Consider the following 19,511-nt stretch of genomic DNA (forward strand, 5'->3'; position numbering starts at 1 on the left):
CACTGCACCTGAAGAACATCTCTAGAATCTGCCCCTTTCTCACCATGGAAACAACAAAAACCCTCACTGTTGCCATGATCCACTCCCACCTTGTCTACTGTAATTCTCTATTAATTTGCCTCCCCCTCACTCGACCTTCCCCCTCCCCAGTCCATCCTTAATGCAGCAGCCAGGTTCCTCTATCTGGCTAATCGTTACTTGGACGCTTCCGCTCTGTGCCAGTCATTGCACTGGCTGCCCTAACATTATAGGATCCAATTTTGGTTGCTTGTTCTCGCCCACAAAGCTCTCCACAGTGCAGCACCCCCCTACATCTCCTCCCTCATTTCTGTTGATCGGCCTAGCGGTTCTCTAAGCTCCACAAGCGATTTTCGATTAACATCCGCAATAATCCTTACCTCCCACTCCCGACTCCAAGAGTTGCACCTATTCCTTGGAATGCTCTATCCCAAGAAATTAGGACGAACCACAACTTACACAGTTTTAGGTGCTCCCTAAAAACATATCTGTTTAGGGCAGCCTATCACGTTTCCTAATCGAAGTTCTTTTTTTATATATAGCCCTTTCACTATTTTCCTTAATATAATTCTCCATCAAACTCTACCGCACCGAAGACCTCTACAAATATTGAGGGGCTCAAAAGTAATTGGACAAATTAACTGGGCAGCACGGTGGCTCAGTGGTTAGCACTGCAGCCTTGCAGCGCTGGAGTCCTGGGTTCAAATCCCACCAAGGACAACATTTGCAAGGAGTTTGTAAGTTCTCCCCGTGTTTGCATGGGTTTCCTCCTGGTTCTCCGGTTTCCTCCCACCTTCCAAAGACATACTGATAGGAAATGTAGATTGTGAGCCCCAATGGGGACAGTGCCGGTAATGTCTGTAAATTGTCTGAGTTGTAAAGCGCTGCAGAATATGTTGGTGCTATATAAATAGATTATTAGTATTACCATAAATACATTGTTAATTTTTAATACCTTGTAGGGAGTCAATCAATGACTGCCTGAAGTCTGGAAGCCATGGACGTCACCATACACTGTCACATGCTGCTTTGCCAGGCCTTTACTGCAGTTGACTTCATTTGTTGCTTGTTTGTGGGTTTTCCTGCCTTAAGTTTTGTCTTAGGCATGTGAAATGCATGTTCGATGGGATTGAGGTCTGGTGATTGATTCTGCTATGGCTGAATATTCCAATTCTTTGCCTTAAAAAAAAAAAAATCTCCTGGGTTGCTTTCTCATTATGTTTTAGGTCATTGCCCATCTGTACTGTGAAGCACCGTCCAATTAACCTTGCTGCATTTGGTTGAATCTGAGCAGAAAATATCGACCTGTCCACTTCAGAATTCATCCGGCTGCTTCTATCTTCAGTCACATCATCAAAAACTCATTTGACCCAGTGCCCCATGCCATCACACTGCCTCCGACTTGTTTTACAGAGGCTGTGGTATGCTTTGGCTCATGAGCCGTTCCAAGCCTCCAACCTTTCTTCCCATCATTCTGGTAAATACTGCTTTTAGTTTAATCTTTCCAAAGAATGCTTTTCTAGAACTAGGCTGGCTTCTTCAGATTTTTTTTTGTCAAAGTCTAATCTGGCCTTTCCATTTTTAATGCTGATTAATGGTTTGCACTTTGTGGTGAACCCTCTGTATCTACTCTCAAAGTCTTCTCTTTATCGTAAAGTTAGATGATGCCTAAACACCTACTTCCAGAAGAGTGTTCTTTACTTGGGTGGATGTTGTGAAGGAATTTTTCTTCACCATAGAAAGGATTCTGCGATCACCCAGCACTGTTGTCTTCCGTAGACGTCCAGGCCTTTTGGCATTCCCAAACTCACCAGTGTGCTTTTTTTATCAGAATGTACCAAGCTGTTGATTTGGCCACTCATAACATTTCTGCTATTTCTCTGATGGATTTCTTCTTTTTTTCATCTAATGATGGTCATTTTCTTTCCTATTAAGATATCCTTTGACCATATGTAGTGTGCATACAGCAACAGCTTCCAATTGCAAATGCCACACCTGGAATCAGCTCTAGACCGTCTAACTGTTCATTAATGATGGATTAATGAGGGAATAGCCCATGGAGCCCATTGAAGAACTTTTGAGATAATTGTCCAATTACTTTTGGTCCTTTTTAAAGAAGACCACATATTAAAGAACTGTAATTTCTAAACCCATACTCCAATTAGGATGTGAATACGCTCAAATTAAAGAAGATAGTTTGCAATTTAATCCCATATTGATTACCAAAACATATTAAATAGTTATATAAAGCAGCTAAAATGCCAAAACTTGTGTCATTGGCTAAATATTTTTGGACCTGTCAGTTCGGGCTGAACCTGATTTGCCATTGTAGTTCCCCCATGTCTGCAAGAAACCCCCTCCCCACTCATACTAAAATTAGTTGTGGGTTGAATTAAAAGAAGAGAAGCAAAAAAGCAAAATGTATAAAACTTAACCTTTTACTCAAAAAGTATTAAAATTACAAAAAACACCTATATTAAAAATAGGTCACCCATATCAATACAAATGACTTCGAAAAACACACATGAACAGATATAATCCACCTCCCTGTGTGGGGAAGAAACTGACAGTGGTCAGTCCAGGATAGGATGGTCAATAGTCTGAATGACCAGGCCCATTTAACCAATAATACAGTTATAAATAGAACTAATAATCATAAGTGGGGAAAAAAAACACCAGAACAATCGCACCCATTTTATGATGCAGTTGGAGTAGTCCTAAACTGGTCCATGTTCACATGGCTCCTGTTGCCAGACTTGAAGAGTCCTGGTGTTATCCCCAAGTTTTCAGTATATGAGTATATTCAGTATATGAGTATTTGGAGAGTTTCTTAAAAAAAAAACAACAACTGTGTGAACACATGCTAACAAACTGAATTTTTGCAGCAGAAACTCACCAAATTCTCCTTGTAATCTCTGATCTCTTAGTTTTGAGAATTTTTAAATTTTAACATAGCGATGAAACACATTATGGCTTGCTACATGTGTGCAAGTTCAGAACCACAGTCAGCACATGTATGCGGTGCCAGAACCACCATTAGTACATAAATGTAGAGCCAGAACCACTGTCTGTACTAAGTTTGGTACTGTATACATGTACTGTGATCAATTGTACTGTCAGGTCAGCCCCATATAGAATTGTATTGCTTGAGCATACAACTCTCATCAGGTTAACAATAGTAAGGAGATGCTGGGAGGAGTTGTTGTTATCGGCCTGTGGACCATACAGGAACCACAGCACTGATGAGACGTACACTGTATCACTAATATGTATATCCAGGTACCTTATAGGTGACATCCTTGTTGATTCAAGCTTTCCATTCCTTTTGTCTCCATGTAGTAGACGCCATGATGACATTTCATGTACATACTTCCCTCTTCTCAGTCTTCAGCAGCACTTCCCGACACTTAATTTTAAGGACACCATATCATTATACTGCTCCATAAATATAAACATCTCCCATGCTGTGCCCCTGAATAAATAATTGCCCCTCACTGTGCTCCTTGCACAAAATATCCCCCTCACACTGCCCCTCTCCATAATATCCCACCATACTACCCCTCCCCCAAACTGCACCTTTCCATAATATCTCCACCCCACCATACACTATAATGCCCCCTTTCACAATCTCCCCCCAATTGCCCCACAATGTCCGCCATAGCTCCATTATATGTATATTTACATTTGAATTTAGGAAGGAAGTAGCAGCATCTCCTGGTCAGCTTCGCGAGCCGTATGTTGTGCAGGCCTGCTCTAAACTGAATAGAGCAGCAGCATTGATCAGATGGTTTAGGTCACAGAGTTTTACCTAAAATTGACAATTGCTTAGCTGATCGGGTCTAGGTAAGTACATGGTTTCAGCCGCTGCATTCTTATTTACTGGAAAGGGGAAAGTTGGTTCAAACCAAGTTTAAGTAAGCACTTGCGTTCAAAACGCATCTGGTATCTTCATTATTTTTCCCCATGTCCGCCCTACTATCCCTCTAACAGAGGTTTTTATATTTTGTATCTCTTTATGATTAAGGTTAAAAAGTCTTTATTTCTAAGTCCCTTTGCATTGTGGATCACAAGCTGGATCAGCTTTTCCCTTTCCTGTGTCTACTCAGAGGGGTGAGCTGGTTTTCCTCCCTATCTATTCCTATTTACTGACAGCAAGCGAATATCTTGAAAATGCTGAGTAATGATTTATATAGTGATTAAGCATCATAATACATAGATATGATTCACATAGAACGCATGTCGCTGTAGTTTAGCAATATCAACCCTATACAAATGTTTTATTGACCTAAACCGGCTACCCAGTTCATGCATTTCATTTGCACATATCGTTTTAGGATGCATATTTATCTTGGAAAACACATATGAATGTTAGCCTGAATCCTTTTCTGATTTCCCTATGGAATTAAATACAGTTTATTATACGTAGTATTAAAAAAATGGAAGCATTTTATTGTTTTACAAGAGTCTCAATGTCAATTTTATTTTTGTACTTGATTTTGGATAGGGTCCTGCGTGTCCTTCTATCCATTCTCTTTTTCTCTGTTCCTCTCAATAAAATATGATTAAACATAATACAGTGGTGTGAAAGTGTTTGCCCCCTTCCTGATTTCTTACTCTTTTGCATGTTTGTCACACTTAACTGTTTCAGATCACAAAACAAATTTAAATATTAGACAAAGATAACATAAAATACAGTTTTTAAATGAATGTCTTTATTATTAAGGGAAAAAGAAACCAAAACTACAGGGCCCTGTGTCAAAAAGTGATTACCCCATAAACCTAATAACTGGTTGAACTGCCCTTTACAGCAACAACTGCAGTTGTTTGCGATAACAGGCAATGAGTCTTTTACAATGCTCTGGAGGAATTTGGACCCACTCATCTTTGCAAAATTGTTGTAATTCAGCCACATTGGAGGGTTTCCGAGCATGAACCACATTTTTAAGGTCATGGCATAGCATCTCAATCGGATTAAGGTTAGGACTTTGACTAGGCCACTCAAGTCTTAATTTTTAGTGTTGAGCGAACATGCTCGACACTGCTCGGTACTCGCCCGAGCATCACGCTACTCGGGATGTTCGGCGAGCACCGAGCATTTCCGGGTTACTCGGGCGGGAGCTCGGGTCTCCGCCCTGCATGTTTGGCGCTCTTTACAGAGCCAATGAACATGCAGGGATTGCCAGCCAGTCACTGTAATGCTGCAGCCATGTTGTTTGTGGGCATTACAGTGATTGGCTGGCCGCACAGCGTCACCTCGAGTATTTAAAACCGGGCACCGCCATCTTGGACACAGACGGCTGGGATCAGGCAGTGTAGGGACAGCGCTGCTGTTTTAGGGAGAGATATATACTGTAAAATAGTTAGCGTAGGGTCTGTAAAGGCTGCCAGATCAAACAAACAGTCCTGCTCAGGACTAATATCCATCCCAGATACCAGGCAGGCAGGCTGTATAGGAGACGCAGTGGTTATACCAGCAAACGCTGCATTACAGTCCTGTGTGCTCCTGTTGCTGAAATTGCTGGACTTAGCACCAGGTGTCGGGGGCCAGGAAAAATCCTTTTTTTTTTTCATCTAAAAAAAAACAAATACCCCTCTTATTAATACAAATATATTTTTTTAAAAAGAGTCTGGTGTAGGCCAGAGAAACAGAAGTGTGGTTTTGCAGTTCCACGGTTCAAACCTGTATTATCCACTTTTGGGCCATTTTTACCTAAAAAAAACAAAAAACAAAAAAACAGTTTGACTGTGTTGCTCACTGTTCAGCCGCAAATATATCTATTTACAATTGTCTGGTATACATCAGTAAACAGTAACTGTGGTTTTGCCATTCCACGGTAAAAAATCTCTATTATTCAGCTTTTGGTATTTTTTCCGTAAAGAAAAACAGTAATAGTTTCTCCCTGATTGTTCAGATTGTTTAAAAGAGTCAGGTGTAGGCCAGAGAAACAGAACTGTGGTTTTCCTCTTCCACAGTTCTAATCTACTTTTTATTACCCTTTTTCCATTGATAGTGCGAGTGTAAGCTATTTTACTCCCTTTAGGCTGCGTGCCCACGTTGCGTATTGCAATCGTATATGCTGCGGAATTTCCGCAGCGTAAACGCTTGTAAAACGCATGTATATCCGCACCCCATGGTCCCCAATGGCATTCCGCAATGTCAATGCCCATGCTGCGGTCAAAAATCCGCAGCATGTCCATTAATTTTGCGGAAGCGCAGCGGAATCAATGTGCGGATGGTACCCAAGTCTGGAGGAGAGGAGACTCTCATCCAGACCTGGGTACCAAAGAACCTGTAAAAAAAAGAAAAAGTAAAGTTTATACTTATCTTCTGATGTTTTCCCGCCGTCGCGCTGTTGTGTGAAGGACCTGCCACGTCATTGAGTCATGTGACCCATCACATGACTCAATGACGTCACCGCAGGTCCTGCACACAACAGCGTGAGCCGCTCAAGACTCCGGACGGGGCAGGGAATGCATCGGAAGGTGAGTATAAACTTTATTTTTTACCATTCTGATTCTTTTTTTTTTTTTTTAACTATTACTTGGTCACACTATATAAATCCATGCCGGTTGCATGGATTTATATAGTGTGAACAAGTTGTCAAGCACTTTTCCAAGTGATGCTAAAATCACTTGGAGAAGTGCTTGATAACCCGCATGCGGAAATGCATGCAAAGACGCCTCACAAACGCTTCTACCTGGCGGGAAAACCGCATGTAAAATCCGCATGCGATTTTCCCGCCAGGGAGAAGCGTAAAAAATATGCTTCAGTTCCGCAACGTGGGCACATAGCCTTTACAATGGGCAAGGCGCGTGGCAAGGGACGTGGAACTGGACGTTCTGGTGATGGTGCGTGCAGAGGATGGGGACGTGGCCAAGGTGAAAATGTGCCACAACCAACAGCCACATCTTCTCGCTTCCACTTCTTGACCGAATTACTAGGGAAGCACAGAACAACACCAGTATTGCGAACTGATCAGTAAGAACAGGTTATTAATTGGATAGCAGATAATACTCCAGTTACCTGGGCACCACCACCTCCAGTCTGTCTTCCACATGGTCAAATCTTATTTAGCCGTGCGTCTCGACCACATACTCCTCCTCACCCTGATGCTCCTTCCTCCCACCAGGCCGAGTGGCGTTAGACAGCAACTGATCCCACACTTGGACACTCTGAAGAGCTGTTCACTGGTCCATTTCCAGATTTGTGCCCCTCGCCTGCTCCGCTTGAAGTGGTGGAAGAGGAAATCCCATGTAGCGATGCCCAAATATTTGAACAGCCACGGCCACAGGAAGTCGACGCTAGCAATTTGTCACAAGAGGTGGACGATGACGAGACACAATTGCCAGGAAGTGAGGAGGAGGATCGTGGTGCGCAAGTGGAAGAGGAGGAGGAGGAGGTGGTGGATGATCTAGTAACTGACCCAACGTAGCAGGAGGACATTCAGAGCGAGGCCAGCAGCACACAGAGTGAGGGAGGCAGAGTACCCCAACAGGCAGGAAGAAGCAGTGTGGTGGCCGCACACAGAAGGCAGGCAACAGTTCCCCATAACACCAACACAAGGGACGTTGCCAGTACAACCTGTAGGTCTTCCAGAGTCTGGAATTTTTTTAAAGACTCTGCTGAAAACCCCAAAAAGGCCATTTGTACCACCTGCCATGCCAGCATCAGCAGGGGTGACGAAACTACCAGCCTGACCACCACCAGCATGATCAGGCACATGGCAGCAAAGCACCCGACTTTGTGGGGTGAACCCCAGGGTCCACGACCAGTGTCAGAAGGTGTCACCACTGCTTCTTCCGCTGTTGTGCGTGCAATAGAACCCCCTGTTGTGTGTGCAAGGCAATCCCCTGTCCATACTGCATGCAAAGATGCCCCCTCCTCTCAGTCTTCACTTGTTATGGCAGTTTCTCAAGAAACAGCATCCACGTCCATGTCCCACCGCAGCGTTCAATTGTCCATATCCCAGACCTTTGAACGAAAGCGGAAATTCACAGCCAACGCCCCACAGGCCACAGTCCTAAATTCGCACATTTCACGACTGCTTGCGTTGGAAATGCTGCCTTTTAGGCTGGTGGAGACGGAATCCTTCCTCAACCTTATGGCGGTGGCCGTCCCTCGGTACTCGGTCCCCAGCCGACGCTATTTTGCCCGGTGTGCCATCTCCGCACTACACAAGCACGTGTCCCAAAACATCGGCCGTGCCCTCAACAACGCAGTTACTGGGAGAGTCCACCTGACAACGGACACGTGGAAAAGTGCTTGTGGCCAGGGACGGTACATCTCCCTGACGGCACACTGGGTAAACATAGTGGAAGCCGCGACCCATTCGGACCTTGGGACGGAACACATCCTCCCCACACTGAGGATTGCGGGCCCTATGTCAGTCAGAGTTGCCCCCACAGTGTACAGCTCCTGCGCATCATCCTCCTCCTCCTCATGTTCAGCCTCCATCTCAGATATCACCACATCAGTTACAAGCTGGAAGCACTGCAGTACTGCCTCCGCCAAGCGGCAACAGGCTGTGCTGAAACTCATAAGCTTAGGTGAGAAACCTCACACTGCTTGTGAGTTGTGGACAGCTGTGAAAGAGCAGGCAGATCTGTGGCTGAGACTGCTGAACCTACATCCAGGCATGGTCGTGTGTGACAATGGCCGTAACCTGGTGACGGCGCTGAGGCGAGGCGAGATCACACGCGCACCATGCCTGGCTCATGTGCTTAACCTCGTGGGTCAGCGGTTTCTTAAATCGTACCCCGAGTTGCCAGATCTGCTCGTCAAAGTACGCTGCCTGTCAGCTCATTTTCGCAAGCCAGCTACAGCTTCCGCCGCCCTTGCTGTGTTGCAGCAGCGTTTGCAGCTTCCGTCACACCGACTGGTGTGTGATGTCCCCACACGTTGGAACTCTACCCTCCACATGCTGCAAATGATTTGTGAGCAGAAGAGAGCAGTTGTGGAGTACAAGCTGCAACAAGGCCGTCGATATTCAGGTCAGACTCCACACATAAGACCTCAGGAGTGGACCTGGATGTCTGACATATGTACCATCTTGACAAACTTTGAGGAGTCCACCAAGATGGTGAGTGGCGATGACGCCATCATTAGCATCAGCATTCCACTTGTCTGTCTTTTGCAACGCTCTCTGCAGAGAATAAAAGAGGAGGCATTGCAGCCAGAGTATGATGAGATGGATCAAGAAGCCGTAGCGGTCGATTACTCACAGCCCAGCCTCATCTCATCCCAACGTGCATTGTGGGACAATGAGGGAGAGGAGGAGGAGGAAAAACAGGAGCTTGTATCATGCGCTGTAGACGGTAGTACCTGTACAACTGTCATACCGTTGGTTCAGCGTGGGTGGCCTGAGGACAGGGGGGGGGGGGGGAGAGGAGGAGAGCATGGTCAGTCATCATCTTGGTGAGGACACGGAAGTCTTGCCCGTTACCAGTCTGGCACGCATGGCTGACTTTATGTTACGCTGCCTTAACCATGACCCTCGCGTTGTCAAAATGTTGGGTGACAGTCATTACTGGTTGGTGACACTTTTAGACCCCCGCTACAAGGAGAACTTTCACTCTCTTATTCCTGAGGTGGAGAGGTCTACAAAAATGGGGCAGTACCAGAAGGCCCTTGCTGCAGAACTGTTAAAAAAATTCCCATCTGAACACGCTAGCGGCAGAGGTCACAGTTCGTTGCCCAACCAAGGCGTACATGCGAGAGAGACGCAACTCCAATCCAGCAAAGGCAGGGGAACACTGTCAACGTTCTGGGACAGTTTTCTTAGACCCTCCCTTCGGAAAGACCCTGAGGCATGGGGTACTCTCACAAGGAGTGGAAAGTTTCAAAAGATGGTGAGGGAGTACCTTGCCGACTGTACCAGCATCCTCTGTGATTCCTCTGTGCCTTTTAATTATTGGGTATCCAAGCTGGACACGTGGAATGAACTCGCTCTGTATGCCTTGGAGGTCCTGGCCTGCCCTGCCGCTAGCGTGTTATCGGAGCGTGTTTTTAGTGCCGCTGGGGGAATTATAACTGATAAGCATACTCGCCTGTCAACTGACAATGCTGACAAGCTGACCCTTATCAAAATGGACAAGGGCTGGATTGGCCTAGACTTCTCATCACGACCAAATGACAGCAGAGTAACAAAGTCAAATCCACTGTGTTATTTCGGGAGGTGTATTCACATGCGCCGCTTCACAGCCACACATGGGTATACGCTTCCTCATTTCGGCTGTTATATGTTCTTCTCCTTATCCTCAGCCTCCACCACCACTATACCACCAGGGTTACTGTGGTCCGTGTTGCCATTATTGAAAGTTCCTCCATCCTTATTTTTGTCAGCTTCTGCTTGGAAGGCATAAGCAAAGACTGTGGGAGACCCACTCCCCAATAATGGGAATATTATTTTTAAGATCCTGTACTGTATGGCTCTTGTAAGGGGCATTAAAGCCGTCTTGTTAAGCTACTGCGACCTCCAAGTCTCTTCCAAGGGGCATTAAAACAGTCTTGTTAAGCTACTGGGACCTCCACGTCTCTTCCAAGGGGCATTAAAAGCGTCTTGTTAAACCACTCTGAACTCCACAGCTCTTCCAAGGGGCATTGAAATGTTGTTTTTATTAACTCTAACCTCCACGACTCTTCGAACGGGCATTGCATTTCCTCCTAATTTTTGGCAGCTTTTGCTTGGAAGGCATAAGCAAAGACTATGGGAGACCCACTCCCCAAAAATGGGAATAATGTTTGTAATATGCTGTACTGCATGGCTCTTGTAAGGGGCATTAAAACCATCTTGTTAAGCTACTGTGACCTCCACGTCTCTTCCGAGGGGCATTAAAACCGTCTTGTTAAGCTACTGTGACCTCCACCACTTTTCCAAGGGGCATTAAAACCGTCTTGTTAAGCTACTGTGACCTCCACCACTTTTCCAAGGGGCATTAAAACAGTCTTGTTAAGCTACTGCGACCTCCACGACTCTTCCAACGGGCATTGCATTTCCTCCTAATTTTAGTCAGCTTTTGCTTTTCAATGCATAGGCAAACACTAAGGGAGACCCACTCCCCAATAATGGGTAGAAGGTTTTTAGTACGCTGTAATCCACGTCTGTTTCAAGGGGCATTGCAGTTCCTCATATTTTTGGAAAGCCTTCCATTCACTGCTTAGGCCAACAGTGCACAGGAGACCCAGTTGCTATAAATGGAAAAAACGGTTTAGTTAAGGCCCTCTGACCTCCATGTAACTTCCAAGGGGCATTGGAGTGCCTCTAAATTTTTGGTAGGCATTGCACTCACTGTATGCCCTATAACTGTGTAGCCAAACCGCTCCTTTTGGTACAGAAACATATCCTACAAGACATGTGGTTGACTGGCCTGATATTGATGTGAATGGTCCCTGTTCCTCCTGCTCTTTCTCCTTTGCCACCACCTCATCCATCATTTATCACCTGAAGCTTTGTTTTAACGGGAGTCATAGAACTGGGATAGTAGCAGGAAAACATCCAGCAATCCTCGGAGGAGGAAGGATATGCGCCAAAACGCTGACCACCTCAGGCCTAGCCGCTACTACATACATGCGCTTGCATTCCAAGAAAACAAAGCAGATGCTAACTTCTATCATCATCATCATGCTCCTCACCTTGGCACTCTCAACTCCCCTGATGGAGAAGCCAGGGCCCACCGGAGGAGTCTGGTTCTCTGGTGGGCTCGTCCATTGCTGCCCTAAAGCAGGCCTGGCTAAGAAAAGTGTGTGGGAAGGTGACAGGAGAAATAGGGGCGGCTGGGGACCGTGTGTGGACACCCGGCCGCGGGGCGGCTGGGGACCGAGTATGGACACCCGGCCGCCCCCTGGTGGCTGGAGACCGAGTGTGGACACCCGGCCGCCGGGCGGCTGGGGACTGAGTATGGATACCAGGCCGCCGAAGCAGCCATGAGGTAGTGGCCAGCTTCGGCCTCCTCCAAACTAAAAGGCCCCATTTCAAGTGCAAGCTAGCAGTATGGCATTGCAGCCTGGGGTGGGTGGGTGGCAGGCTGCACACTTACGCTTGCATTAAAAGAAAACAAAGCCGATGCTAACTTCTATCATTATCATCATGCTCCTCACCTTGGCACTCTCAACTCCCCTGATGGAGAAGCCAGGGTCCACCGGAGGAGTCTTGTTCTCTGGTGGGCTCGTCCTATGCTTCCCTAAAGCAGGCCAGGCTAAGAAAAGTGTGTGGGAAGGTGACAGGAGAAATAGGGGCGGCTGGGGACCGTTTATGGACACCCAGCCGCCGGGGTACTGAGTATGGATACCTCGCTGCCAAAGCAGCCATGAGGTAGTGGCCAGCTTCGGCTTCCTCCAAACTAAAAGGCCTCCTTTCAAGTGAAAGCTAGCAGTATGGTATTGCAGCATGCGGGTGGGTGGGTGGTTGGCTGCATATTTGCGCTTGCATTGCAAGGAATGGGGGAGGTACAATTGAACACTGCCCTGGGACAAGGACTTGCACGGGGATAGTTGCAAGTCTGCATCTTCTGATGCGGCAAGGATCACTTCTGATGGGCACACTTTTAGGCAGTGACCTGGGAGTCAGAGATGCTTCCAGGGGTCTTCCCCATGCTGTTCCCATGTCTTTTCAGCACTGTATGCATCTGTCACACGGCACATGGCCAGATAAGGTTGTAAAATGTTAAAATGACAGTTCCCGCTGAATGCATTTGTCACGGTTGAAAGCAATACAAAAGTGCAAAAACGCATGAAAAATGCTACTTGTGAACATAGCCCAAGGTGTGGAGGAGTATTTTTGTTTTTGGTTATTTATTTTACCTTATACACAAGTCTTTACCCTGGAAAGGAAATTCCTTAACATATTTCACAGGAAAGCAGTTTCAGTTTCGTTTTTGAACGTTTTATTGTGAGCCCGTAAAAGTGGCTTAATACCTCTGACCACGTTGTTAACAGCAATGACCTGGGGGTCAGAAATGCTTCCAGGGGCGATCCCCATGCTGCCCCTATGTCTTTTGAGCACTGTCCCTATCGTTTTGGGCACTTTTTAGGCTTTCTACAGACTGCCGGGGGTGCCGCCGCAAAAATGCTCGGGTCTCCCATAGACTAACATTGTGCTTGTTGCTCGGGTCGAGCACCCGAGTATCACGGTGAGCTCGGCCTGAGCTTCGAGCACCCGAGCATTTTAGTGCTCGCTCAACACTATTAATTTTGGTTTTTCTTAAGCCAGTCAGAGGTGGACTTGTGGGTGTGTTTTGGATCATTGTCCTGCTGCATAACCCAAATGCTCTTCAGCTTGAGGTTACGAACAGATGGCCGGACATTCTCTTTTAGGATTTTTTGGTAGACAGCGGAATTCATTGTTCCATTTACCACAGCAAGTCTTCCAGGTCTGGAAGAAGTAAAACAGCCCCAGACCATCACACTACCACCACCATGTTTTACTGTTGGTATGATGTTCCTTTTCTGAAATGCTGTTACTTCTGCGCCAGATGTAACGGGACATACATTTTCCGAAAAGTTAAACTTTTGTCTCGTCAGTCCGTAGAAATAGCTTTATAACGTTTTCCAGACTGATTAAGATCTCAATTACTTTGTTTCTCATTTGTTCCTGAATTTCTTTGGATCGCAGCAGGAGGTCTAGCTTTTGAGGATCTTTTGGTCTACTTCACTTTGTCAGGCAGGTCCTATTTGTGATTTTTTGATTGAAAACAGGTGTGGCAGTAATCAGGCCTGTATGTGGCTAGGGAAATTGAACTCAGCTTCCCAAAGATGTGATAAATCACACTTTATGTTTTAAGGGGGGCTGGGTCACTTTTTCACCCAGGGCCCTGTAACATAGTAACATAGTTTAACTGTAGGTTAGGATTTCTTTTTCCCTTAATAAAGACCTTCATTTAAAAACTGCATTTTGTGTTTATTTGTGTTATCTTTATCTAATATTTAAGTTTGTTTTGTGGTCTGAAACATTTAAGTGTGACAAACATGCAAAAGGATAAGAAATCAGGAAGGGGGAAAACACTTTCATACCACTGTACATATTTTCTTATATCTCTGTATTGTGCTCGTTCGCTATTATTCTTACTCGAAGTTTAAGAATAAATTGATAACTGGACATTAGTAGTTGGGCATATGTCCACACAGTAACATTGTCAGCGCCGATTGGATTATGAAGGTAGGAACACCCCCCCTCCCAGCTGATAACACTCACTTGTTAATATATTTCTAGGAGAAATGAGGGTAAAGGGCTGAGAATTTTACCTTCAGATTTGCACAAAATCCACAGCAAGATACAGTAGGCATGTGGCTAGGCTTTCAACAAATCTGATCCACATGCAAAAGAACCATTCAGCACAGAAATAATATCCTAAGTCATATTGCACGACTCGTTAAAGGATTGATTGTGACTTGTAGGATTGCTGCTTCCAATAGGTGGCGCTATAGAGTACAAGACCTCTTTTTCTCTGAAGAGGCAATTTGCACAGAAATACACCAGTGACGTACATTTTAAAATCTGCCAATTTTACCCTTTTAAGCTCTAGGAAACAAGGTTTGCAAATGATTTTATGAAGAATATCATTTACTAAAACTGATCTCTCCTGCTGTCCCGTTTCAGTACGAACGTAACCCCTAGCATTAGTAAATAACTTTTTAAAGGGAATCTGTAGGCAGATTTTTGCTATGTAATCTGAGAGCAGCATGATGTAGGGGCTGAGCCTGCTTACACCAATTTGTTACTTACTAGGCTGTGCGTTGCGGTTTCAATGAAAATCAGTATTTTATCAGCAGGAGATTATCACTACGGGACTAGGTGTCTCATGCCTCCTATTCAACTGCTCCATTCACCCCCACCACTGATTGTCAGCTTTTGTGTACACTGTACATTGATAGAAACCTGCTAATCAATGGTGTGGGTGGTGTTACACAAGGCTCAGCATTCTGAGCACTGCTAGATCTGCAGCTGAGAAAATAGTGATTGTATAAAAATTACAGCATGCACAGCAGCAAGTGACACAATGCTGCTTTCTTTTCAGTGATGATGTCTGTGGACACGCCTAACCATGTCACTAAATTAGTACACCGGTTTGTAATTATCAGTGAAATTTAAGGATGCACCGACACACTGTTCCAGAAGCTGTGACAAAGAACGCTAGATCGTTCAAAACGCATAGCAATGTTCACCTACCCCCCCCCACCATACCCTTTCCTCATGGATGTAATTTTTAACACGGATTAATTAAACACATGTTTTAACTTGGAGCTGGATACCACATTTTCTTTGACAATGCTGGAAGCATGGTCTCAGCCCCTCCAGCATGCTGCTTTCAGATTACATAGCAAAGAAACAGTGACAGATTCCCTTTAAGGGGACTGCTACTTTAAGTTTGGAATGATGAATGGCAGCATTTTTTGCACCCAAAATTGGAAGAATTGATTAACAGACTAAGGAAAAAAAACAATCATCATGCAACATTTTTTGGAAGAAGTTATTGAATGGAATTCGTAAAAATTTAATAATCTTGGACATATGGCTTTGTAGGAAAGCCAGGTAGGCTAGGGTTAAATCCTAGCACTACAGGTCCTGATTAGATGCACCTAGATAGCTATGACTAGATCCAAGCCATGTGCACACTGGTTAGTCCACTGGAGGAAGCTGAGCAGACTGGGTTGTGTTGGAGCTGGAGAGAGACAAGCCAGAGTCTCTATGAGAAGAAACTGCACAGGCCATGTGCACCAAACTGTAAGTATCAGTGGTTGCTATGGACAGTAGTCTCAGTTCGGTCACACAAAACCGCTGACTCAGCCATGTCTGAGTAGCATGGGTCTGTGTTGTTTAGTTAGTGCCTGGACAAGGCTATGGATTTTTTATTTATAGTTTTGTTTCGGTATTGTAGAACCAGTGGCAATAAATACTATTCCATGTGTGATATAAAAAAAATCCTGTAGTTTCGTGTTCCAAACGGCTACCCGAGAGAGTGAACCCTTACAGCTCATACAAATGTGAGCGACTTCTTGTGGCTGGACTGTAATATTTGTGAGGTTACACTCACCACCTTGTAGACATTCCATATGGCCTCACACTGAATGAAAGGTTTACGGCTAGAGGATTACAGAATTTTAAATACATATCGAGAGCTCAAGCTTGGAAAGGGTAATTCTTGCACTAAACAGCCAGTTCAAGGTTCAAATATATCATTACTTTGCAGTTCCTAAAAATACAAAATTTAGGTTATCCAAAGGCGAACTTGTGTGTTGGGTATAGTTTTGGGAGCAATATAAAAGCAATCTGTGACTCTCAAATAGGCTTCCTATAACAAAGTCATTTATTAGGATTTTTATTATCAAGTTCCTGACTATACTAGAGGTAATCATTAATTAATAGAATGATGGTCCATGGCTATGATCCTCTACACAACGATAAAAAAAAAAAAAACACTCATCATAACACATTACTCACAGCTTAAATTTTAGCATCGGTTTAATAAAGTTGTGATACTTATAAATGTAATCGCTGCCAATAAAAAAAAAGTATAAGAATTTTATACAGTGTTTCTGTGATGTCATGTGCGTATTAACAGAGAATCAAGTACAAATTTCCTAGGCGCAGCAGCTATTCCATTGGATGGACAGACTATTTTTTCTTCAGCAATTCAGTCATTTCTGGGACTGCCTGCAAAAAAAACCCAAACATAAAACACACACAGTTGATGACAATATATAACCCCAGTACACAAGTCATCTGGTCTTATCAAAAATCTGAGTGTGACCCTCTATTTGGAGGAGGGCAAAGATCAAATCAGGCTGGATTTTATTTGTCTGGTTGAAAGTCAGCAGCTTTCAGAAGGTAAGATCACTTTTTAATTTTGCTAAATTTAATTTTTTGGTAAATATTGTAACAAAAAAAAAAAAAAGTTTGTTCTGGAAGCCCAAAATAAAAAGCTAGGTCCACCACATCTACAAAATTTGTCATTTAAGACAAAAATACTGGTTTTAAATAGGTATTCTGGCTCTGTTCGCTTCCACATCAGAAGGTGTGAGAGGACGGTGACAACACGTTTACAGATGTCTGCCCGGTTGTGTGCGTTGAGCTACTTTTGTGCACCTGTCATTCTAAGGTGCATGATACCTGCTGATTGCCCAGTAGATATCTCGTGAAGTCACCAGTCCGGCTCATCTCCCACTATGGAAGTAAGTGGAGCAAGACTAACACTTTAATGGGTAAAGGACCAAATTAGGGCAGTACTTTAAGCCAATGCAGAGCTTAATTATACAGAAAAGCATTGCACATACTTGGATAGCGGTCAACTGGTTGCACGGTCTAACCTTTACTTTAGCCACATGTGTAAATATGAGTAGTGTAGAAGGGTGGTCCTCAATGAAAAGAAATCTTCAATTATTTACAATATCTGTTTCCATCGGGTGGAATTAATTTGCTCCTACAAAATTTATTGAGGAAATAGTCTACATGTTGTACACTAAGTGACTGTGGCTTGGATCCTGCCAGCAGGCGACAGTTCAGGAGCCGCATTAAGTACTGGCACTGCCACCTGCTGTTCCCTGTGGAGCACAGAAAAGCATACAAGGCAGGCAACAGCGTAACCTGGAAGCAATGTCAAGAACAAGTCAGATATAGATGATATTAATACAACCAGGATGTCTATATAATAAGTTATGTACTCAGGTACATATAAAACTATATAATATTTTACTTAGGACCTTTACACATGTGAGACATCACTATACGTGGTACAGTGAAACAAACTGAACCAATCTGTAAGACTGGTCCCAATTCATCACTTGGAGGGTTTAAGTTACTTTTCTATCTCTGTCCTGTGGAATTAAAAGTTTTTTGAACAATTTTTTTTCACAATGGTACTCATGGTTCTTTAATTATGCACAAAAAAAATGTTCTTTATTTTTGTCTTTAACCTTATTTGTGACTCTTTATGGCAAAAAGTTGTATGATCCTTTGAAATGTCACAAAATTTGGGAAAAAGTTCAGACGTACATAAATTATTCTAGGAGGGGCAAATGGAGTACATTTGCACACAAAGAAAATGTGCAACTTTTTAAAACAAAAAAAAAAATCCGGAACACATAAAAACAAACTTTAAAAAAGGCAAAAATTAAATGAAAAAAGCGAAGCGAAAAAAAGGTGTAAATGCCATAATGAATCAGGGTCTATGTTCCCATGAAGGAATTTATGTGCAAAAAAAATGCAGTAAGATATGTTGGGGATCAGCATGCAGGTTAGTCCCATTCAGTGGGTAATCTGCTTTGAAAAATGACCTACCACTTAATTTTTTTCTTTAAACACAGATTTAAAATATGTCACTGGTTGGAACAAGAAGGGACATTTGCAATTTAAAGCTATTGGAGGCAAACTCCACATGGATTTTGGGGTAGAACACAAACTAAAATCATCATAGTGTCATACCCTAGGTAAACCAATAAAACACCCTGTATGTACAAAAAGATAGTTTACCTTAAATAAATCAGCTACCAAGCCATAATCTGACACCTGGAATATTGGAGCCTCTGGATCTTTGTTTATGGCAACAATGGTCTGAAAGCACAAAAACAAATGAGAGATTCCAATTAAGAAAAAAAAGTGACAATGTAAAGCTAGGTCTGGGTTTCAGAGGTGAAAACCACATCTATTTTAAAGAAAAGAGGTCCCTGAAACCCTGTCAATGGAAAGGTACCAGAGCATGTATGTGCTCTCCATCAAGTTCTATGGAACGTCTGAAGACCGTCCAGCACAAATACCTCCAGATAAGCGCCAAGCTGAGTGGCTGGTTTAGTGCAAGGAAGTGCTCTAGGCATAGGCATTTACGCTTCCGAGCACTTCAGCTGAGGCATGAGATCACTCCTCGCGCCATCCCCAGTAATACTTATTGGATAGTGGCTAAACGTGCTTTTGGCTGGCTAAGCCATCGATCATGTCCGATGATAGGGAAGGAGTGGACAAGCGCAGCATAGGATTAGTTTAGGGAGGAGGGCAGTGTCTGCATGATATCACAAGAAAGGTTCTAAGTATTTGTGCTTGCTGCTCACAATTCCTATCAGTTTCATTATCACTGGTGAGGCAAACCATCTCGGGGAGGAAAGATTCTAGGTTTTAACCACATTTGCCACTGGAGGCAGCAATACAATACTCATACGGGAAGGACGGACCTCAGCCTTCCTTAGTGAGAGCAAACAAACTGAACCAGCGGATGCAGGCATTGAGGTATATTAAATAAACATTGGATATTGGTCCTTTTGCTAATATTTAAGGAGATTAGCAAGAGGTTCTTATTCCTTCCAGACTGGCAGAAGATGGAGCTGAGGCTGGAGGTGGAAGGAAAGTGTAGGTATAGCTTTCCAGTTTCATTTGTCCTCTTAGGGTGCTAGGCTAGTGGTCACCACATGGTGATGACACCACAGGTGCTTCTGCCCTTCCAAATTCAAAAACTGCACAGGTGATGCTGGAGAGACATCATCAGTACCGTGTACCAAGAAGAAGTTACCT

At 44.0% G+C, this 19,511-nt stretch overlaps 1 protein-coding gene across 2 annotated transcripts in view; it reads right to left on the reverse strand.

Annotated features, from left to right (window-relative positions):
* Positions 1-5,677: 5,677 nt before the first annotated feature.
* Positions 5,678-19,511, reverse strand: part of ETFA (electron transfer flavoprotein subunit alpha) — a 70,814-nt gene continuing 56,980 nt past the window's right edge. Inside the window, exons 11-12 of one of the 2 annotated variants that reach the window (XM_073652658.1) lie at positions 18,483-18,563; positions 5,678-5,728 (exon numbers count right to left, since the gene is read on the reverse strand). In XM_073652658.1, coding sequence (XP_073508759.1) covers positions 5,693-5,728; positions 18,483-18,563 — 117 coding nt within the window. In that variant the 3' untranslated portion in view covers positions 5,678-5,692. Of the gene's footprint in view, positions 5,729-16,457; positions 16,668-18,482; positions 18,564-19,511 lie in introns of those variants that run through there. The other variant, XM_073652657.1, reaches the window with a different exon arrangement.

Source organism: Phyllobates terribilis, unplaced genomic scaffold, assembly GCF_046119375.1.
Source record: "Phyllobates terribilis strain yellow unplaced genomic scaffold, ASM4611937v1 Scaffold_11__3_contigs__length_659146591, whole genome shotgun sequence".
NCBI lineage: Eukaryota > Metazoa > Chordata > Amphibia > Anura > Dendrobatidae > Phyllobates > Phyllobates terribilis.